Here is a 24,246-nt window from a genome sequence, read left to right as displayed (position 1 = left end):
GACTTGTTTCCACAGAGCAACAAGCATTAACGTCTGGACTGGTCTCCAGATGTCTGTATCCTTGCACCCACATCAAGACAATAAATTTCCTTGGACTCTCCAGTTAAAGATCTGAGTTGAATATGATATTAAATGATAAAATATCATTGCTTCCATGCAGACCAAAAAAAAAATTACATTAGAGTACACAAATTAAAATATAAGAACATGAGCACAAGAATTATGAGAAGAAAAAGCCAATTCAGCCTCTTGAGCCTAATCCATCATTTAATAAGATCATGGCTGATCTGACGGTGGCCTTGATGCTGCTTTCCTGTCTTCCATCTGTAATCCTGGCTCAGTTCTTTTTTATAATTCAAATAGCTGTTAAAAACAACGTAAGGCTTAGAAATGTCTGATCATTATTGACTTGACTGAGGGGTGGGTGTTCAGCTATTAATCAATTTTGCACACCTTTAGTGAAGGTATTGGTGGGGAGGTGCAATTATTGTGACATAGCATTACGCATTTACGCATAATTTTGATTGGCAGTGTTAAACAACCCATTTTGCAAGTTTCCAGGAAAGTTTGGTCCAATATTAAAACTTGCACAGATTAATACAAAATCCCATACTTTCAATCAATCACTCACTCCACTGATACAGATTGTCCTGGATGGATTTGATGAGAATTTTAAAATCAGGATGTTGATTGATGGTCAACATAACCACCAGAGGATAAAAGGTGAATAAGACTTCATATGAGTTAGGATGCAAGCTGTAGATTTCTGGCTGGTCTCAAGTTTTACAGCAATTTGAATATTGGATAACAACCACAAGTGCGCTGTCAGAGTCAAGTCTTGAAGTCGCAAAAGCATGAGTTTCAGCAACAGATAAACTGTGGCAAGGATGAAGTTGAGCAATGGAGGGATGATGTCCCATATAAAGTTACACTTTGTACAATCAATGATATTTTCCAACCAGCAGTTGCAGAGTATAATGGCTTTGATCTTCACATTATTAGATTACTTATGTTGGAGTCCAAAGTTTTCTTTTCCAAGCATGCATTTGTGAACAGCAATTTTGTTTTCATGTTTTTCATTTTCTGTTTGGGAGTTTATGAAAATTCTTGAAGGTGATCAGCTAGTTGGATAGCCTGATTACATCCTGCTAATTTGAGCTTCTCTTCTTGCCCCCAAACTTGTTGGCACAAGTGTAGTGTATACCAGAAATTGTATGCTCAGGGCTCCCTTGAACCTGAGCTCATGTCTCATTAGCAAAAATCTAATAAGATGATATCCTCGGACTCTTAACTCATTTCTGGTGTTCCCAGTCCCTGTCCATGACCTACCAAGGCAAGCATTTGGTAGAATACCGCTCACTTGGCAAGAGTGCACCATTATCCACTAATATTTACTCCTTCCTCTGTTGACATAGTGTGTACCGTCTACAAGATGCAGCACGGAACTTCACCGAAGCTCCTTAGATTGCATCTTCCAAACCCAAATACAATACCGTCTGCGAGGGCAACAGATAAATAGGAGCGCCACCACCTGCACGTTCCTCACTAGCCTGACTTAGAAATTTATTGCCATTCATTATTGCTATGTCAAACTTCTCCGAGATAATATTGAGTATGTATCTACAGTATTTTTGGTTTCTGAAGGCAACTCACCATCAGCTTCTCAAGCAATGAAGGATGGGCCATAAATGGCCATAATAAAACAATAAGACGTAGAAATAAAAATAGGCTATTCAGCGCATTAAATCTGCTCTGCCATTTGATAAGACCCTGGTTGAGCTGATAACTTCAATTCCTCTTTTCTTTGTTTTCCCAATACCCATCATTCCTTTACTAATCTAAAAGAAGAAAATCCTTCTCATTTCTGTTTTAAATGTTCGATCCCTTATTTTGAGATCATGTCCTCTGGTCCTTAATTCTCCCACAAGGGAAACAGCCTTCCTCCATCTGCCCTGTCAAGTCCCCTAAAAATCTTCAATGCTTCAATAAGGTTGACTCTCGTTCTTCTAAATTCTATTGAGTACAAGCCCAAAAGTCTCCTCATAAAACAGCCCCTCTGTACCTAAATCAGCTTAATGAATGGTCTCCAATGCCAGAATATCTTTCTTTAGGTCAAGGGCCCAAAGCAGTTCACAGTATTTCAGTTTTGGTCGGATTAATGCCTTGTGTAGTTTCAGCAGAGCTTCATTATTTTTATCTTCCACACTCTTTGAAACAAAGATCTGCATTTCATTTAACTTCTCTAACATCTACTGAACTAGCCATAGAGTCATAGAGATCTACAGCACGGAAACAGACCGTTCGGTCCAACTCGTCCATGCTGACCAGATATCTGAACCTAATCTGGTCAGCATGGCCCGTATCCCTCTAAGTGAAAGTGAGGACTGCAGATGCTGGGGATTAGAGTCAAGGGTGTGGTGCTGGAAAAGCACAGCATATCCCTCTAAACCCTTCTTATTCATATATCCATGCAGATGCCTTTTAAATGTTATAATTGTACCAGACTCCACCACTTCCACTGACAGCTCAATCAATATATGGACCACCCTCTGTGTGAAAAGGTTGCCCATTAGGTCCCTTTTAAATTTTTCCCCTCTCACCCTATCTTATGGCCTCTAGTTCTGGTCTCCCCCACCCCTATCCATGTGCTTCATAATTTTGGAAACCTCTATAAGGTCACCCCTCAACTCCGACACTGAAGGGAAAACAGCACCAGCCTGTTCAGCCTCTCTCTATAGCTCAAACCCTCCAACCCTGGCAACATCTTTGTAAATCTTTTCTAAACTCTTTCAAGTTTCACAACATATTTCCAATAGGAGGGAATCTAGAATTGCACACATATTCTAAAAGTGGTCTAATCAATGTCCTGTATGGGCGCAACATGACCGCAGAATATACTCAATGCTCTGAACAATAAAGAAAAGCATATCAAATACCTTCTTCACTATCTGATCAACCTGCAACTCTACTTTCAAAAAACCTGAATTCCAAGGTTTCTTTGTTCAGCAACACTCCCCAGAACCTTACCATTAATGTATAAGTCCTGCTCTGATTTGCCTTTCCAAAATGCAGCACCTCGCATCTAAATTATCTAAATTAAACTCCATCTGCCACTCCTCAGTCCATTGGTCCATCTGATCAAGATCCGGTTGTACTCTGAGGTAACCTTCTTCGCTATCCACTACATCTCCAATTTTGGTGTCATCTACAAACTTACAAACTATGCCTCCTATGTTCACATCCAATTATTTATGTAAGTGTGAAAATGGGTGGACCCGTCCCCAATCCTTGTGGCACACCACTGGTCACAGTCCTCCAGTCTGAAAGGCAACCCTCCACCATCACCATCTGTCTTCTCCCTTCGAACCAGTTCTGTATCCAAATTGCTAGTTCTCCCTGTATTCTATGTGATCTAACCTTGCTAACCAGTCCACCATGAGGAACCTTGTGGAATGCCTTACTGAAGTCCATATAGATTTGTCCACTGCTCTGCTCTCATCATCCCCTTCTTGTTCAAATAACTCAATAGTTAGTGAGGCATGATTTCCCACATACAAAACCATGTTGATTATCCCTAATCAGTCCTTGCCTTTCCAAATACATGTAAATCCTGTCCCTCAGATTTCCACCAACAACTTGCCCACCACTGATGGCAGGCTCACCAGCCTTTGATACCCTGGCTTTTCCTTACCACCTTTCTTAAATAGTGGCACCACATTAGCCAACCTCCAGTCTTCCGGCACCTTACCTGCGACTACTGATGACACAAATATCTCAGCAAGGTGCCCAGCAATCACTTCCCTGGCTTCCCACCGAGTTCTATGGTACGCCTGATCAGGACTTGGGGATGTATCCACCTTTATGCCTTTTAGGACAGCAGCGCCTCCTCTTCCATACTTATTCAAGTTTTTTATTGACAATCCATTTAAATAATATTCAACTTCTTTATACTTCCTGCCAAAGTGCATAACCTCCCATTATCCCACATTATATCCCATTTGCTAAGTTTTTCACCCTCTTAGTCTGTCTACAGCCCTCTGCAGACTCCTTGTGTTTACCTCACCCCTGGCCTTCCCACCAAGCCAGCAATGCCAATATCCCCGAAAGTTTTTTTTTGCTGAAAAACTGAAACTAAAGTGAAATGCCAGTCTGAGTGTATAGTCTGCAAAATGATATGGCAAGCTTCATAATCTATTTATGGTTTGAGTTGTGTAGTACGCAGAGATTGGCCATTCTCTGCATTTAACATGTAATTGGATTAAAAATCGACATATATTTTTACAATAGTAACTGATTGGAGGGGATAATGCAAGGCTGTATCAATGTTGAAACTTTATTGCTGGAACAGCACAGCAGGTCAGGCAGCATCCAGGGAACAGGAGATTCGACGTTTCGGGCACAGGCCCTTCTTCAGGAATCCTGAAGAAGGGCCTGTGCCCGAAACGTCGAATCTCCTGTTCCCTGGATGCTGCCTGACCTGCTGTGCTGTTCCAGCAATAAAGTTTCAACTTTGATCTCCAGCATCTGCAGACCTCACTTTCTCCTCGAAGGCTGTATCAATGACAATATTATATTTATCGAGCATATTTAATGTCATCAAGTGTAAATGATTATAATCAAAGGCAACTGATACGAAATAACATAGAGAGATATTGGAGGACATGACAAAAGGTTTAAAAACAGCAGAATAGAGGAAGCAGTGGACAAGAGGGAAAGAGGTTTGGGATTGGAATTTCAGAGTGTAGATCCTTAGATGCTGACAACAAGCCGCTAATAGTGGAGCGATTAAAATCCGTGAAAGACCATAATTAGAGGATCTTGGGTAATATTACCGTGGGAAGAGATTACAGAGACACTTTAATCGTAAGTACTCTATCAAATTGTTTCCTAAATCAACACTTTTCAACTGTCATTAAGTATCTCACCATCTAACATGCAAACAGGAAATTTAGACTTGCCGCCCAACACTTTGCTATCTTTTAAAATTCGTACATGGAAAATTAGATAAATGTATTCATGTGAGAAATTGAAATTGCAAATGCACTCTCCATGTGAAAGTAAAATACTCCCAAAGATAAAAAAGATCACTGTCAATTTAACTGGAGAATTTGACTCACATTTGCGTGCTCTCAGTCTCTTTTAAATATCTTTCTTGCCCTTTCAAGCTAAGTATTGATAATGTTAGTAGAGGGAGAACATCAACATCATTGAACACGTTTATGAAAATAATCATGTTGTATCTGATTTGAGGGAAATGTTCTTTCGGGTTGCTTTTCTACAGGTGATTCATGATTATGTTGTTGCCAAGACAGAAGGACAAGATCGTTTTCTACATCCACCAGAGAGTTCTGTTTATGATTTTTGTAGGATTGGTCAATCGCTGGCAAGGTTACCATTCCAACCTGAATGGTCACTTCCAATCAGATAAAAGGCAATTGCATCACAATGGGCCTGGAGTGACAAATTGGCCAGACATAGGAAGGATGCCAGTTTTCCTTTCCTAAAATACATTTGTGCCAAAAAGTACATTGTTCAACCAGGTGGATTTTTATGGCAATTCTTGATAGATTTATGATCATTATTACTGAGACTAACATTTAAGTTCTGTAATCCATCAATATAGCTGGAAAAGTACTAGCCCCAGTGAACTAGTGAAGTGATCAATTAAGGCCATTTTGCACTCCATGGGCATTTTGCCTGCTTTCATGGGTAAGGCCTGTCACCATGTAGAGAGAGTATTCACTGAAACTTGGTAGACTTCCAACGTCCCCAAGGCTGACAGATGGGTGTGCTGCAGCCCTGATCTACCTGCCAGGACCCAGCATCCTCCAAACTCTTCAAGGCCGTCTTAACCATTGAGATACTCTATTGCCACAGCATTCACAAAGAACCACCAACAGCAATGGTGTTACTGTGCTGAGCTGCTCATCCTCTGGATGGACCTGCAACTCACAGAACTGGGCTGCACTCCTTACAGAAAAAAAAGTTCCAACAGCAGCCACTTAATAAAACACTCCCAGGGATATGCCAACCGACTCCCTGACCTCGTCACCCTGCTCACCATAATAGGATTGCTCCCTAACTTTCAGTCCTGGCAACCGGACTTCTGATTCTGTGAATCAAACTGAAAGTCAAAAGTATAAAACCAAATGAGAAAAAGGGAGAGGGCTATAGTGTTCAGCATGGATTAAACAGAGAGTAGCATGAGAGAAGTCAGGTAACAAAAGCACAAGAGAAAACATTTTTCGAGCCACAACAGGAAAGAAACCCTTGTGATATTATTATTACTGGGCTGTTAATTAGGAAATATTCTGGGTGATATACAGGTTCAAATTCTGCCATGGTAAATGGCGGAATGTGAATTCCATAAAGAATCTGGAATGAAGAATCTAGTAATGAGGAAAAGTCCCCCATGTTTCACTTAATGTCCTTCAGGAAAGGAAACTGCTATCCTTACCCGGTCTGGCCTACATGTGACTCCAGACTCACAGCAATTCAGTTAATTCTTAATGGCCTTCTGGGCAGTTAGGGATGGGCAATAACGTGGCCTAGCCAACGACACCCACATCCCATGAATGAATAAAATTAAAGAAGGAAATAGGAGTAATTGAGACAAATGGAAATGGAAAAGGATGGAAGAAGTTTGGAGTGAAATGCAAAGAAATAATCACAGCCAGAGGAGGGCAACTTTTACCTTGTGTTATACCATCCCAAGACAATCAATATACTTGGAAAGAAAGCTGTTGTCCTTTTTCTCCTCATGCAAGTTTTCATTATTTCAGACTTGCTTTTGACAGAACACCATCCAGAATTTGTAACATGAAACTAGACCTAAAGATAGTAAACTTTGCTCAGTGATATTGATTCCCTGATGACTAATAGGACGAAGTTTGATTGTCTTGATTTTGAATGGCACTGAAATAAAAAGCAATCACTTCAAATTCAATTCTGTAAAATTTCCATTTTGATGTTTCATGATCAAATTGCATTAAATTGCCATTTTTACTGCAGCTTCTTATTTTCATGAATATTATTGATTGAAAAAAACCTCACTGATTCTTGTTGCTTTGCAAAGGCTAGCTAAGGTGGTTGATGCATTTCTTACAATGGTGCAAAATTCTCTCATCTGTTTCATTTGACAATTGCATTGCCTGTGCAAGTTATGTACTGAACTAGGAAGTTTTGAATTTGATCCGTTGTATGTGCTGAATTTACTAAACTCAGCCAAGATATTGCCTGGGCTTCTTAAACCTGTTTGAGACTCTCTGACTGAATTTAAGATTTGGGTTTAGTTGTTGTGGGACACTAGAGTTAGCATGATCCCCGCATGCCTCCAATCCAGCTAGGGTCCTTGGATAGAATTTTTCCAGTGCCTGAATGACATGTGCAATAGTGAGTCAATTGGGAAATGTGACAGAAATGAAATTCCCGAAGGTGATGAGAAACCTGTGAGTAAGAGTTCTGTTTGCTTACATTAATATGCCATTAGCACTGAATCTCATCTCAATGATATGCAGTTTCCTGCTCTTCCATGTGTCAGAGAGAAATCAGATACTGACAATTCCTAAAGCAGATTTTGGAGTGCATACCCAGTAACGCCAGCTCACTGCTTGCTGCTCTGGGTCTCCATTATGGAGAACAGTCTCCAATATCTCAGGGTCACTGCGTGGACAGCACCAACCCCCTTCACTTTCCCCATCCAGACATGTACATGCTTCCTCCTATTCTTACTGTACACTTACTTTACATTTCTCCTTTTTAGTGCAGCATTTTGGAGCACACAACCACTTTTCTTTCTCATGCTGCTGTCAGAATACTTTGTACACAGGGACAAATATCCATCTCACATTCATTGATGAAGCAACAACTCTGAGCTTTGTGCTTGGTCTCTTAGCACTCACTCACTGTAGCTAATTTGGATGCTCACAGCACCACTTTGCTCCCTCATTCAAAAATTAAAAGCACACAGTGTCACCTTGCTGTTTAACACAGACACAAAGCCAGACAGCATATCATGGTTGACAGTAGTGATTAGGAAAGGAGGTGGACATGTTGCTGTTAGGTAACCTGCCATGTCGGGCACTAACATGCACCATCTGCCAGCTCTGACCTTCAACTAAATGACCATGTTTCAAAGTCTAAGGGGAGTAGAATGGAATCCTATAGTGGCTCAATGGTTAGCACTGCTGCCTCACCAGGATCCCATATTCAATTCCAGCTTCAGGTTGTATAGAGTTTGCACATTTTCCTCACCCCTGCATGGGTCTCCTCTTGGTGCTCCAGTTTCCTCCCATCATCCAAAGATGTAGAGGTTAGGTGGATTAGCCATGCTAAATTGTCCATAGTGTCCAGGGGTGACTAGGTTAGGTGGGTTAGCCATGGTTGGGTGAGTAGGTGGCAGGGTGGGTTCTGGGTGGGATGTTCTTTGCAGGGTCGGTGTTATTGTGATGGGCCAAATGGCCTGCTTTCGTACTTTGGCAGTTCTAAGATTCTATATTCCTCAGTTGGGCCAAAGGGTTTTGGGGTGCAGGCGCAGTAAGACCAGGGTAGTGTGCACTATCATTCCAGGGGCCTGCAGCAGTCAGTCAGGGTGAGGTGTTTCCCATAACTACAGCTGGGTGAGTTGTCCATGGACAGTCCTGCAGGTCCAGTGTAACCACTCCATGGATTTGGTCAGAGAAGGAGCTGCATAGACATCAGTCAGGAACTTGTTCACTTGTTGGTTGGGGCTGACTGTCCAAGTTGGGTAAAATTTGGGCCAAAGTCCAGGGCAAAAGCTCAAGTATTAATGGATTCACTATGTAGTAGGGAAGTTGGGAGGGCAATTGTGGAGATTAGAAACAATGTAGGGATTTAGGGGTGACAATATTTGTGAAGTGGTACAATTCAATATGTAAGGGAAATAAATAGTAAGGTATGGGTGCCTGTAGGAAGCGGTGAACTCAGGTCACTTCAACTCTGACTTGATCAGTACAATGTTTGGCATGATTATGTTGAGGGGCTGAAGTTTGGGAGGTAAAGTTAGGAGTTGCTGTTGTAAATATAAGAAGTGTGTGGGAATTTAGGAAGCACATTACTGATGGGGTCAATAGGCAGAGGATGGAAGAAAGGAACATCCAGCTTCAGGTAGTTCTTTGATTACCAAGCTGAGTCCATGATTTGTGTTGCCTTCTATCCTTGTACATGTGCGCTAGAAATGGAAAATGGCTGTGACCATACGTAGAGTAGGTAGCGTGTGCCTGTACATGTGGCCTCTACCTGTAAGGCCCTTTAAGGGCAATTGTATTAATCAGGCACTTAGACATGACAGATTGTAATCATAGTACCTTGCATTAGTAGAAGTAGAAGTAGTCACAGGTGATCCAAAAAAGATAGTCCAAGATCTCACAGCCTGCAAAAGAAGCTAATTTCCTCGCACCTTGAACTGTGTCAGTATTTGTCAATATCAGCTATGCTATCTTTCTTGGGTGATGTGGGAGTCGGGGGTGCAGGGAATACGTATCAGGAATCATACAGTACTTACAATCTCCTACTGCATTTGCACAGCATAACTTGTTTGCATTTATCAGAGTAAGGAATCTATGTAACAGGTCAAAGTGGAGACAATCCATAACCTGATTTGTCAAAGTTATCCATAAACCATGATATGGAGGATTATACTAAACTATAATTTGTGAGTAATGTGAAGGCTGATTGTTCACATCACTAAGGACTTCTCTTTTTCATATCCATCCCATGGGCTTATTGGAACTGTGCCCACAATTCTAATGAAGGGCTTATGCTCATAACATCGATTTTCCTGCTCCTCAGATGTGGTGTAACCTGCTGTGTTTTTCCAGCACCACACATTTCAACTGTGACCAATGAAACTAGCCATTGCAGGGGCTATCATTGCTGTACCCATGGTGCTTCAGAGACTTAGAGAAATTGAGGAAGAGTGGATGTGGCAGCAAGCCCAGGACCAGCAGTAACCTCCAGATGAACACACTCTACATGAAGAAGTTACAGCAAATGTCCCCTCAGGATTAGCATGATGTTCAGGAAGCATAGAGCCTATCGACCTCAATGCCAACAATATAACCTGGTCCCTTGGCTGCAATCATAATTAGATCACAAGAATTCAACTGTATCTTTTATTCTTGGCAAGGGGCTCATCCAGCAGCTGCAGCAGCTCTCAATGTGTCCTATGCATGCTCCTTGGACTTGCACCATGTTTGGAGCATGTGCGATGCTAACTGTCCATTGAGGAGGCACATTGCAAGATTGTCTGGAGCTGCACAGATAGGATAACAAAATGGAGAATGCAGCAATTGACAGAGCTGCTATGTATGCAGGGAGGAAGTCAAGGAGGCTTCATTAACATTCAATGTAAAATGTAGACAGTCTCAACCCCTCTCCCCCGAACTGCCAGAGCAATGACCTCTGACCGGAAAGAAGTTGTTGGCCATCCTATCTTGATGGCCTTCAAAGTGACAGCTGTGCTAAACTTTTATTCAATCGGCTGCTTCCCAAAATCTACTGCAGACTTGTGGGGATCTCGCATTTGTTGATCCACGAGTCTGTCAAGTCTGATATCAATACAATTTGTATCAGATCACACAGTGTCATCTTGTTTCCCTGTGACAGTGTCAGTGCTGCAGCCCAGACAGTGAGCTGTTGTGCATCAGGTGTGCAGTGCTACAGACTGCAAAAATGTCATGTAAATCAGCTGACCTTGGACAGAAAAGTGACCAGTTGCATCCATGTACGATTCACCCGTGATCATCAGAACCGCATCTTTGAAGTCCGTGGTTTATCTCCATGGTGCCTCTATCCTTCAGACTCATATGCTTTTGCTGAATTTCAATAGTTGGATGCTTTACATTTATGGTTACTGGGTATATAGACTTCCTTCTGTAAACATGTGAGATGACTTCTGTATAAAATCCCTAACTAAGGCTGAGTGTAGCTACAATGCACCAATTCTTCCACCAAGAGCATCATGGAGCAGATGATAGGACCGTTGAAATTGAGGTTAAGATGTTTGGATCAGTTCAGAGGGGCTTTGCATTAGACCCCAGACAGAACATGCCGCATAATCCGAACATGCTGTTTACTGCAGAACTGGGGCAGTAAAAGGGGAGGTAGGGTTGGGGGGGTGTGTGTGGATGGGGTGCAAGTGCAGATGCGATAGATACTGAAAAGACACTGGAAGTCACAACTGTCTATCGTTGAGGATATTGAGCAAGAGTTACAACACATTCAGTATGATAGAGTACTGCAATACTGGTACTGTACAACAAGCTAGGCAGGAATAAACTCACACAAATAAAAAAAAATACTGCGAATGCTGGAAATCTGAACCAAAGATTGAGAATGTTGGAGAAACTTGACATATCTGGCAGCATATGTGCAGAGAGAAACTAAGTTAATGTTTTAACTCTGGTACAACTTTATAGAACTGCTCGGAGCAGGACTTAATTAACATTCATTTCCAATAGATCTGAGCTGGGTGCAGTGATCACTCATTGACTGCAAATTTGTTGATGCTCGAAAAGCAATCAGTCTCTGTCCATTCGAAGAAGCAAAAGCAGCTTTTCTTCATTTATTTTTCTTTGTTTTTGCCAACACTGAATAAAAGTGAATGTTTACAACCTTTTGAAGACTTTCCAGTATGTAATGATCCCATATTGAACAATGAAAAGATGTTAGGCTACACTTGCCATTGGGGAAAGAGTAATGGTCCTGTAGACAGCTTTTGAAGTTAGGATAATGCTAAAAAAGGGTTACCTGTACAGATTGATTCTTATAGTTGTAGTTACAATGACAGTAGATCAGACAAGTAATCAGGTAAATCACAATACATTTCTGAATATGCGCTGGTATTAAAGATGAAGTGTCAGCCATGCCACCACTTTGCCCCAGAACTATTTCTATTTCATTCCCCTCCAACTATGTGCACTGTGAAGATCAGTTCCTGGCTGGTAGTGCTGTACCTCATGCATGTCTTGTCTCTAAGAATGGCTAAGCATATAATAGTGTGAGTAAGACATTGTCGAGGTGTACAGCATAACTATTGAGGTGATCTGTGGAGAATAAAACGACAAAACCCATTGTTTGGAGCTCATGAAGGGAAACCTTCCATGCAACTCACTGAAATTGACACCTCACCCATTTCTGGTAAAATTCAGCCCATTGTGTAATAATTAGATCCAGGAATACATTTCAGTATGGCATCAGGAATTAGGTTTACAAGATCATAGTTGAAAAGTGTGGTGCTGGAAAAAAGCACAGCAGGTCAGGCAGCATCCGATGAGCAGGAGAGTCAACGTTTCAGGCATTAGCTCTTTGTCAGGAATGTGATGAACAAGATCATACTCCAGTTTTGGATCAGGAATGTTACGCTTGCTCATGTCTCGCCTCATCACCCACCTCTCAATTTCCTTCACCACTTCCCTTCACACCCCCATGCCTCCAAACCCTGCCCACCCCCACAAACACTAACTAATCTTTAATTTGATTTCAGGACATTGACTGTCACCCTTCACTTGCTTCAATGAAGAATTTGTAAACAATCTCATTAAGCATGTACATTAAAATGGGAACACATTGTAACAATTGTGTCATTTTATTTTTCTGCATTTTTGATTGTGCACAGAAATGGGAAATGAACTGTGTTTTAAAACCAAGGCTGTTGAAATATGATTGCAGCTTGCAATCATTGTAAGGATTGTTTACACAGCTGCAGGTTCAGCATAAAAAGCGAAGGTATAGATGTGCTGAAACCAAGAGTCTACTTAAATGGAGATTCAGTCGGGAACAGACAGTTTGATTAGTCTGGACTAATGACCAGTTGTCAATAACAAAGACATTCTGCCTGTATACAACTATCTGATTGGTACCCAGGTAGCTGAACAGCTTAGGATTGTGAACAAGATGCTGAGAAGCTAATAGATCTCAATCAGCTCAGGAACTCTTCTCTGTAGTAAAAGCCAAAATAATCATGAAGAAAATGGGTTTATTTTCTATCAACAGTTGCTATAAGCTGTGAATTTAAATGAATAAGTTAGTTATCTTTTATAGTGTGAACCAGTCACCTTGTGCCTCAGATAAACCAATGAAAGCATCCAAGCAACAGAGCAACCCTTTGGTGCTGGGTGAGCTGAGTTCTCTGGCACTGATCACTCTATAGGTCATGCAGATTCTGTAAGAAATATACATTAAATAAATTGTTTCATAATTTGAAAAGATATGATGCATAATTGGTGTAGCCATATACTGCCAGATCTTGCAGGGCATCTTAAAGCATTATTGTTTCCTGCTGTCCTCAACAAAAATTATTGACTTTTCCAGGATTATCCATACCAAACTATATTTTCAAACCCTATCTCTCTCTCTCTCCTCAAGCCTCATGTCCAACACTAAGTGTGATAAGCTTTTCAGTTACTTTGTCCTTCAGATCAAGACTTTCCAGTCTGTTATCATTTCCATGTCCCATTCTTTGAGTAGCTCATTGACCCAAACTTCCTTTAATGCTACCTTCTTTCCTCGATCTGAGCTCATATATTTCCCAATTGTCCCTTTCTGAGCTCATTTTGTCCATGAGACCCATCTTTGTTCCTTTGATCTTATTCCCAATAAACTGCTGATCACACAACTTCCCCTTCTCATACCCATGTTAGCCAATTTTGTAACTGTTTCGTTTAAGAAACAGGAAGCAGAAGGTGTCATGGTCAGGGGTTAGAAATGGTGACCAATGCATGATGTGACCAACTGAGTAATGTCAGCATTGCAGTGGAACAATGTGGTACTTACTTAAGTGCTTTGACAAGGCTGCCTCTGCATCCCCATAGGACCAGTCCCTGCCTTTGCCTAAAAGGATTCTGATGAGCTTCCATCCTCATAAAAGTGCTATTATAAAGGCTATTTCTCCTTCTGTATTATCACCTGCTTTGCCTCTGTTTCAGTTTATGTGCAACTGAAACATTTCTTTAAGCTTTTGTTACATCTGTCCTCTGTAATCTACTTTATCTCCTGGTCAAGCATCATCATAATTGTAAAATTCTTACACCTTTTTTAAATGTCTCACTTTCCCTATCTTTCTACTCTGCTCCAGTCCCCTAACACGATGAAATGTCTTTGTCCTTCAAATTCTCACTCTAATTCTGATTTTAATTGTTCCTCTACACATGAATCTGCCTTCATTTGCCTCAGCCCAAGCTCCTGAACTCTCTCCTGAATACTCGCTGTCTCTCTCCTTCACTTTTCTGCTTAAAACACTCCTTAAAACTTATCTCTCTGACAAAGCTTTTGGGCAGTTGACTAAATATTTCATTTGTGCCTCAGTGCTATCTTTTGTTATATAATGCTCTCATGAAGTACCTTAAACTATTTCATTAGCTCAGTGATGATATGTTAATATAAATTCTTATTAGTATTTTTTAAGTATTTGAGCTGTCCATATTCTAATGTGTACATATTATATGTGTATTATTTATTGTAAATACATCTACTTGTTATTTGGCCCTGATAAAATTATTAGAACAGTTATAGTTTTTTCACACTCTTGGGGGCAGACAGGAAAATGTGTTGGGTATTTTATATAATCCCCAATCTGTGATGTTATAATTAAGGGACAAGTGCACATGTATCTTTCCTGCCATCCCACTCAGAGGCAGGGGAAAAAAAACCCTCGTGTTTTAGTTGTTTGTAGAAATTCTCTTTTTGCTATGATCACCAAGTCAAAGTGTGAAGTGAACTTCAAATAAAAGCAAGTGTGTACAGTATACAACATTCTCTGCTATTAATTTTACAATTAATAAATTTTCTTCTTCTCACCACTACCTATTTGCTTCACCCTTGTATTACCTGCTTCAGTCGTTTCAACAGTAAAAAAATAAACATTAGATAACGTATTTATCAGGTCAAAAAAATTGGGCATTTCAGGCTTTTCTATCTTCAATATTTATGGACAGGTAGCTTAGTCTATTCTAGTCTATCCTTGTCCCGATGAAGGGCTTTTGCCTGAAACATCAATTTTACTGCTCCTTGGCTTCTGCCTGACCTGCTGTGCTTTTCCAGCACTACACCCTCGACTCTATCCTGATCCAGTCTAGTCTATTCCATCCAATCCTATGCTGCTGCATTCTATATTCTAATCTATTCTATTTTAAAGTTGGATGCATTAAATGCATCATGAAAGGCAAATATGACATTTTGGATAAAGTGTTTTACAATTTTTTGATGGCTGGTAGATATCTGAGAAAAGCATGGATTCATCTGACACATCTGGCCATATTTTTGCATTAAACTAATCATCTCGTATTCAAGATGAATTAAGCATCTTTCTGGCATTTTTTCAGGTATTGTGTATGCTAACTTTCATCTTTTCAAAGAGCTGGAAGTTGGATTAGATAGGTCATTAATGTGCGTATCATCTTTTGTTCAAGAAAGTTATTGAATATTTTGAGGATCCAGATTGTTACATCACTGGGAATGGAATGGACGAGATCTAGATCAGGACAACTGACAACTTAAGTCAATATGGTAACCAAGGAGAGATCTCAGATCTGAAGAGGCATAAATGCAGAAGAGGGTTATCTTTTATTTACTTTACAAATTGTGATTACTCACTGACTGTGGGGAATTTTCTCCTCTAGTTTTTCCTTGTCTGGCCAACTTGTCCAACACGTTGCACATTCAGGACATTCATATAGTGATATGCAGTCTGAGAGGGTCCCTGAAACACATTAGTGTTGTTTTCAATAATCCCTTTCATCAATCTGATGCCAGACCATTGTCTAAGAAACTGTTTGGTGCTATCAGCCATGGCTACTTAAGAAGTCTTCGTCACTCATGTAAACTCCACAGTTTCACAATGAGAAGGGTAGATATTGGATTCCAACACAATACACGTAACATACCAAACTATATTCACTTTTGTAATGATTTGGTTCTGCTTAAAACTGGCTTGAGGTAGTGGAATTCTTTCATTCATTCCTCATTCCTACTGAGGTAAAGTCACCATATTCTGACTGGACCATAGGGCTTTTCTCTCTCAAGAGACAGATGACTGGTGGTGATTTAGCCTGAGGGTCACCACATCAAAACAAAGAGAGAGATGGAGAGTTGTTTATGATAGATAACCTCAACAAGTGTGGGAATTGAACCCACGCTGTTGGCATCACTCACCAGCCATCCCGCCAACTGAGCTAACCAACACTCATTCACTGAAGGACATTGCACTGAGAAAAGTAAAATGCGCATGGCCATGTACTCCATGACTTTGGACAAAGAGTAAACAGCTAAGCAAGTATGACAATGGAAAATCAGAATCTATGCTTTTGGGTTGCAGCAATTTTAAACGATTCCATTGTTCAACAATTTACATGATCTTACAACATCATCATGAAGATTTCTGAACGGCTAGAACAGCAATAAGAGCATGATGGAAAGAGAATGAGCCCCAACAGTTCTGGAAATGGTTAAACCTTTCACACAAGACATAATGTTTTTAGTTTCATCTTTAAGCTTTGTACACTGGAAATATTTTCATCTTTTAGAATGAGTTTATATCTTTAAGGGCCAATTATCATCTCTGCCCTATGATACCAGCATGCTACGTCAAAAAGTAAACATAATCTGGCAACAACATGACGCTTACATTACATTGGCTCCATTTTACTCTCATTTCTGTAAATGCTACTTTATCTAATAGTGATATTATATGTTAATTTGTTTCTTTTGTTAGATATATGATGGAAAAGACAGTTCTGCCCATCTTCTGGGGGCTTTCACTGATACTGGGTTGACAGGAGTAACTTTGAGCAGCACTTCCAATCACCTGTGGTTGGAGTTCAATACAGACTCTGAAACAACTGATGAAGGTTTTCAGCTTGTTTACACTGGTGAGTGGTTTAAACATATTTCTCATTTACAGCCAAGAGAGCTCATTATCCTGTTTTGCTTGTATAACAACCAGATTTTAGATCATGCGTATGTACAGTTGGAAATTCCTACTACTATAACAATAACGTATTAAAACAAAAGTTAATAAATAAGTTATTCTGTCTCCAATTGTAAACATTTGCTGTTATAAGACAAATCTAAATTTGCCTCCATATCAACAGCGCTGAGGCACAAATGTAAAGAAATCAAAATTTATTTATCTAAACAATCGTTGTTTGTTTCAGTTTTATTTCTAGAAATTTTCATGCGCATTCAAATTCTTACAATGAAACAATTTTGATATTGTAATAAATAAACTATTGAGCAATAGGTTTCGATGAGATTTATATCACCAAAGAAACAATTGTTTTGTAAATATTGTTTCATGAATTTTGATGAATCTTGAATATAGTCTAATTTCACAGTAGATTGCTAACTGAATTCCAAGAAACCATTTCTTTGTGAAATGTAGATATATTGTTGAATTAAATAGGGAACACAAAGAGTAAAATATTCATAGGATGTAAAGTTACTTTATTATTGTCAAGGACAAAACAGTATTAGAATTAGAGGATTATTTCTGCTAATTGTAGATTTGACATGTTTTCTAAATACAGGCTAATTTTACAATTGTGGTAACATAGTTTTTTTTAATGGCTTCCTGAATACTGATATGACAATTTTAAATCAGCTATTCTAAGTTGCTGATTCAGGCAGAATGAGAGATCTCTTAATGATGTGTAAAAGGGAAGCACTGGTTGTTTGTTGTCAGTGGTATAAAGGATCAGAAACAATGTAACTGGGACTGTGTGTACTAAAATGGAAGATTAGGAACCAGACTGGATTTTGGATTGCTTAAGTTTTCTGAGGTAACTATTAACTTAAAATTGTAATGCTCTGATTATTTCAATGTTAAGAGGTATATTTCAGAAGGTTCAGGATGCAGGGGAATAATTCCTGGACAATCTGCATGAAGTCTGCATCATCTTCACAGTTGGTAGAGACTCGACAAGTAACTCCAGTCTGCACTGTTAAAACAATACTCTGGCCATTGGAATATACAGGCTGTAATATTTCGGCCCTGATACTCAAGCCTTTCATTCCAGGCATCAGTTGACTAAACCTCTGAACTGTCGCAAATGCATTTGCACTTTACCTTAAATAAGGAGATTAAAATTATATACCATCTCAAACACGTTTTCACCAATGCCCTATTTAATTGAAGCCGAGCTTCATTACTTTTTATGTTCAATTCTTTGCCTACTAGAAGATAGCATTCCATTAACCTTCTGAATTAATACATCAGACACAATCCTGACCTGAGCCACTTTCAATTAAGATGCTCAGGGTTAGATCAGCTGCACGTTGCTTCCTATTGGGTAGTCAATTCAGGACAAATATTGATAATTACAGGATATATGAAAGCCCTGTTCCTGTGTTGACTGGGATATTCAGTCAACAATGTAGGCATTGCACATCAGTCTGGGTCACATCGAGGTCAGTGTGTTTGGTTCAGAATGGAATACGATGGGTAACTTGAAGGGCCAACCTCCTCTTGATCTCGGGTGGCTGCTGGGGCACAGTAGTGAACATGGTCTGCCCTGTGGAGGGATTGCCCTCCAGGATCTGGCCTCCCAACCATGGTGACTTTAGCTTAAAATAAAACAGAGCTTTCTTTCAGAGAATGCCAGGTAGGAGCACCCTAGCTTTCTCCATGATGAATCAACAGCTTCTACCTTTGGCCTGTCAGTCACTGTGTGTTGGAAGATTTGCCATTGCCCCTCTATCTTCTGCAGCCAATTTCACATCCACAATTGGAATGTGCAACTGCTACCTGCCATTCATTAGCACTTTAAAAATCTTAGTGTTTGTGTGTCTGGAATGCACTGTGCAGGGTCAGGAGCCGGGACTGAACTGACAGCTGAGTCTGACTCAGAATTGAAATTCCAGCTGCCTTAAGCCTTGATTCCCTGAGAGACCAAGAATCTGATAATCTCCTTTTCAAATTTCATCAGCAATAAACTATGTACAACCCTTTAGGGTAAATGATATGAAAGATTTGCAACCCTTTCAGAGATCAAATATTTCCCAGTCTTAAATGTCGATCTCTTGTGAAATTGTGTCCCTGTATTCTACATTCCCCAGCCAGGCGATACAATCTTTCAGGATTTCCCCTGTCAGACCTTTTCAGAACATTGAACAAAAGAATGAAAGCTGAACTCATTTAACCAAACTCCAGAGAGAATGAGTCTAATTTCCTCATTGTCTCATTATAGGAGATCGCTCTTATTGCAAGAAGAAAGTTTTGACATTTACTGTACATCTTGAATGCAAATATGTTCTTAAATATGGAAATCAAAACTTCACATAGTACTTGGTAGAAGTGCATGCTCCTCAGAGATAATATTGCCATTTAGCCTTGTATCATCTGCAAAGTTTGATATATTACTGTGTGTCTTTGTCTAAGTGACTAATATATATTGCATATATTTATGGCCCCAGAACTGATCCTTGAGGAAGACTTGTTCAAATATTTATTCAATGTGTCTGCCATTTCTTTATTCCCATGATACTTCTTCTGTCCCTGCCTCAAAGGGAATAATGCTTACTTCAATTATTTATTAGAATTTTTGATTTGATTTAATTTATTATTGCCACATGTACTGAGATACAGTGAAAAGTGTTGTATTGCATGCTAACCAGTTAAATCATCCATTACATAAGTATAGCAGGGTAATAGATCAGAATGCATGGCTGCAGAGAAGGCACAGAGAAGGATCATTTCTAATATATGGCAGGTTTGTTCATGAAACTGATGACAGCGGGGAAGAAACTACCTGTTGGTATGAGTTGTCCAGCTTTTGTATTTTCTGGCCTGTGAAAGAGAGTATAACTGGAGTGGGAGTGGTCTTTGATTATGTTGACTGTTTTCCCGAGGCATTGTAGATGGAGTCAATGGAAGGAGGGCTATTTTTTGTGATGGACTGAGCTGTGTTCACAAATCTTTGTAATTTCTTGGGTAAAGAGTTTGTCATACCAATCTGTGATACATCTGAATAGATTGTTTTCTATGGATATCTATAAAAATTGGTATCTGTCATTGTGGATATGCAAAATTCCCTTAGCCTTCTGAGGAAGTAGAGGCATTGGTGTGCTTTCTTGACTATGATGTTGATGTCGATTGACAAGGATAGATCATTGGTGGTATTTGCTTCTAGGAACCTGAAGCTCTCCACCACCTTCACCTCGGCATCATTGACACAGACAAGGGCATGTCCCTCCACTCCAATTCCTGAAGTCAATGACCAGCTCCTTCATTTTGCTGACATTGAGGGAGAGATTGTTGTCTTTCCTCTACGCCATTAAGCTGTTTATCTCCTACCTGTGCTCTTTGTCATTGTTTGACTCAACAACCTATGGTGGTCTTCAGCAAATTTGTGAATGGAGTTAGAGATGAATTTAACCACATTGCCGTGAATGTGTGAGGTTTATAGTAAGAGTATGCAGCCTTGAGGGCACCAGTGCTTATGTTTATTATGGACGAGTTATTGTGGTCTATCTTTACTGTCATCTATCCTTACTGATTGGAGTCTGGAGGTCAAGAAGTAGAGGACCCAGTTGCACAGCAACTCCTAGATCTTGGAGTTTGGAAGTGAGTTTTATTGGAATTATGGATCTGAAGCATATGTCAATCAATAGAAGTCTGACGTAGGTGTCTTTGTTATCCAGCTGTTGCAGAGATGAGCATAGGGCGAGGAAGATGGCATTCCTAGTGGACCTATTGTGACAATATATATCTTTGAATGTTTTCTATGGTTTATTTTGCATTATTTTTAATTTCCTTACCCAAAGTAACATTGCTGAAAATGTGTTGCTGGAAAAGCGCAGCAGGTCAGGCAGCATCCAGGGAACAGGAGAATCGACGTTTCGGGCATAAGGAATGAGGAAAGTGTGTCCAGCAGGCTAAGATAAAAGGTAGGGAGGAGGGACTTAGGGGAGGGGCGTCGAAAATGTGATAGGTGGAAAGAGGTCAAGGTGAGGGTGATAGGTCAGACTGGGGTGGGGGTGGAGAGGTCAGGAAGAAGATTGCAGGTTAGGAAGGCAGTGCTGAGTTCGATGGATTTGACTGAGACAAGGTGGGGGGAGGGGAAATGAGGAAACTGGTGAAATCCGAGTTCATCCCTTGTGGTTGGAGGGTTCCTAGGCGGAAGATGAGGCGCTCTTCCTCCAACCGTCGTGTTGTTGTGGTCTGGTGATGGAGGAGTCCAAAGATCTGCATGTCCTTGGTGGAGTGGGAGGGGGAGTTGAAGTGTTGAGCCACAGGGTGGTTGGGTTGGTTGGTCCGGGTGTCCCAGAGGTGTTCTCTGAAACACTCTGCAAGTAGGCGACCTGTCTCCCCAATATAGAGGAGGCCACATCGGGTGCAGCGGATGCAATAGATGATGTGTGTGGAGGTGCAGGTGAATTTGTGGCGGATATAGAAGTTTCATTTGGGGCCTTGGAGGGAGGTGAGGGGGGAGGTGTGGGCGCAAGTCTTGCACCTCCTGCGGTTGCAGGGGAAGGTGCCGGGAGTGGAGGTTGGGTTGGTGGGGGGTGTGGATCTGACGAGGGAGTCACGGAGGGAGTGGTCTTTACGGAATGCTGATAGGGGAGGGGAGGGAAATATATCCTTGGTGGTGGGGTCCGTTTGGAGGTAACATTAGCTGGATCTCTACTCATACCCCTTTTATTGGTTTTGTTTAACTTTAGGATTCCTGTTTTAGATTTGAGGAAGTCTCTCTCAAACTTAATATGGAATTCAATTGTATTAAAATTATTTTTTTCTTTCTCCAGAGGATTATTTGCTGATTAAAATTGGTAATTAATCATGCCTCGTTACATAATATGCAATATGAATTGGTATATTCCTTTTTGGTTTGTTAAGTACCATTCGTGCCACACACGTATCAGGTATAACTACAAATATATAACTACAAGTTGAGGGGTGATAGATTTAAGACAGATGTCAGAGGCAAGTTCTTTATGCAGAGAGTGATAAGGATGTGGAATGCCCTACCTGCTAATGTAGTCAACTCAGCCACATTAGGGAGATTTAAACAATCCTTAGATAAGCACATGGATGATTTTGGGATAGTGTAAGGGAACGAGCTGAGAATAGTTCACAGGTTGGCGCAACATTGAGAGCCAAAGCGCCTGTTCTGCATTGTATTGTTCTAAGTTCTATGTTCTATGTAATGACCATCCTCAGCAAAAGAGAAGCCGGCTATCATCCTTCGATATTCAATTGCATCAAAATCACTGATTCTCCCACCATCAACTTCCTGGGGATTACCACTGACCAGAAATTGAACTGGGCCGGCTGTATAAATATTGTGGTGACAAGAGAAGGGCAGAAGTTAGGAATCTTTGTAGAAAGTAGCTCAACTCCTGTGTCCTCAAAATCTGTAACCCTAACCCTAACCCTAACCATCTGCAAGGCACAAATTTGGCTTGTGATGGAATATTCTCCAATTGCCTGTGTAAGGACAGCTCAAGAAACTCAAACGATTCCAGTCTAAAGAAACCCACTTGATCCATGATCAATCTAAAACCTTAATCATTTACTCCTTCCTCCACCAATGTGTAGTGACAGCATTATAAACCATCCACAACACTTACTGCAAAAAATCACCAAAGCTCCTTCGACAGCACCTTTAAAATTCATGACTAATCAACTAGAAGAACTAGGGCAGCAAATACATGGGAATACCACATCTGCAAATTCTCTTCAAAGTCTCACATTATCCTTACTTGCATCTATAGCACTATTCCTTCACTGTCATTGGGGAAAATAAAATGCACAATAGCTCTGTACATACATCAAATGGACTGCAGCTATTCAAGAAGGCAGCTCCTCACCATCAGAGCAGTTAAGGATGGGCAATAAATGCTGTCCCAGTCAGTGATGCTCATATCCCATGAATGAATAAAAAATATTGTTCTGGAAGCTCTTGCAAACATTTTCTACAAACTCAACATGCAAGTGACTTTTGCCAGTTTGTTTTCTCTAGTTCTATAAAATTCAAGTCTGCGATAATTATTACATTGCTTTTCATCAAAGTTGCAAAGTCTTGCTCAATGTTCGCTTCAATGGTTTAATCACTGATGGGTGATCTGTGGTGATGCACATCATCATTTTCAGAATCTTGTTGTTCCTAAGTTCCATCCATATTGATTCTACTTCCTGATCTTATGAGCTAAAATGTTTCCGTGTTATTCTCATTATGATATCCTTTATTATCAGGTCCACTCTTCCCTATTTTCCATTCTAGTTATCTTTTATGTACCCTGGATATTAATTTCCTAACATTGATCTCTATGCTTCCACATCACTGTAATAGCTATGTAATCATATCCACTTACATCTATTCATCAATCACGTTATGAAGGTTTCACACATGCAGACCAAATGCTTTTGACTTTATACTTTTCACAATTGTTTTTGGCATGGGTCTTATTTGTAGATGTGGTATTTCTATTAAGCTTGCTGTTCCTTCCTGTGTCACTCTGCTTCTTTTTACCTGTCTGCCATGTTTCTCTGAAGAATTTTAATTGGTTAAAACGGTTGTTTGATCAATTACTTCAATTGTATATGTTAAATAGTTTATTTAGTTTATCAAACTAATAAAGTGACAATAAATCACAGATTTCTAGTTCTGAGTTTGCCTGTTTACCTGAAATAAGACGGCAAAAATAAAACTGCAATTCTGCTAATCAATCACTAATGTGACATCTCTTTTGATTTTGTTGTGAACCGATTGTAAGCATTTGATCCATCTCTTACATTTTTTTATATCTTCAATCCTTGTTCACATTTTATAACTTCAATTGACTCTAATGCTGCACTTATACATTCTCTTCCATTATATTATCAGAATTTCCATCCTTTCCAACATAGAATGTATCTTCTTTTCTTTAATATTTTATACTTTTGTTCTTTCCCAATGTTATTTTTCTATCTCAGTCCTCTCAAACACAATTTAAATATCTTGAATTCTTTCCACTGTTTTCGATGTCTTCTGTTCTGTCCAATGCAGATATTACATCTTCTCCACTTCTGTAATGTTTTGTTTATTTCTTCAGCCTTGTCTCACTGGTTACATGTTTGCATTTTCTTTTTCAAAGCTGTTTTATGCCACTTCTCATTTCCAATGTTGTTTTTATCTCTTAAGTTCATTCCAACAGAAAATTTCTATCTTCTCTCCTTCCTTTTTTTGTGTCTTCATTGCCTCTTCAATGTTTTTATCTCAGATCTTTCCCACAATAGTTTTACCTTCCGTC

General features: G+C 40.0%; 1 protein-coding gene across 3 annotated transcripts in view; it reads left to right on the top strand.

The window, feature by feature from the left end:
* csmd3b (CUB and Sushi multiple domains 3b) overlaps positions 1-24,246 on the top strand; it is a 1,935,846-nt gene that overhangs the window by 1,565,739 nt on the left and 345,861 nt on the right. For all 3 annotated transcript variants that reach the window (XM_087986040.1, XM_087986041.1, XM_087986039.1), the window contains one exon: positions 16,730-16,886. In XM_087986040.1, the coding sequence (XP_087842166.1) occupies positions 16,730-16,886 (157 nt within the window). The remainder of the gene's footprint in view (positions 1-16,729; positions 16,887-24,246) is intronic.

Source organism: Chiloscyllium plagiosum, unplaced genomic scaffold (genome assembly GCF_037043375.1).
Source record: "Chiloscyllium plagiosum isolate Xiang-an unplaced genomic scaffold, Cpla_swu_hap1 HiC_scaffold_4, whole genome shotgun sequence".
Classification (NCBI taxonomy): domain Eukaryota; kingdom Metazoa; phylum Chordata; class Chondrichthyes; order Orectolobiformes; family Hemiscylliidae; genus Chiloscyllium; species Chiloscyllium plagiosum.
This window is presented reverse-complemented; position numbering and strand designations above follow the sequence as displayed.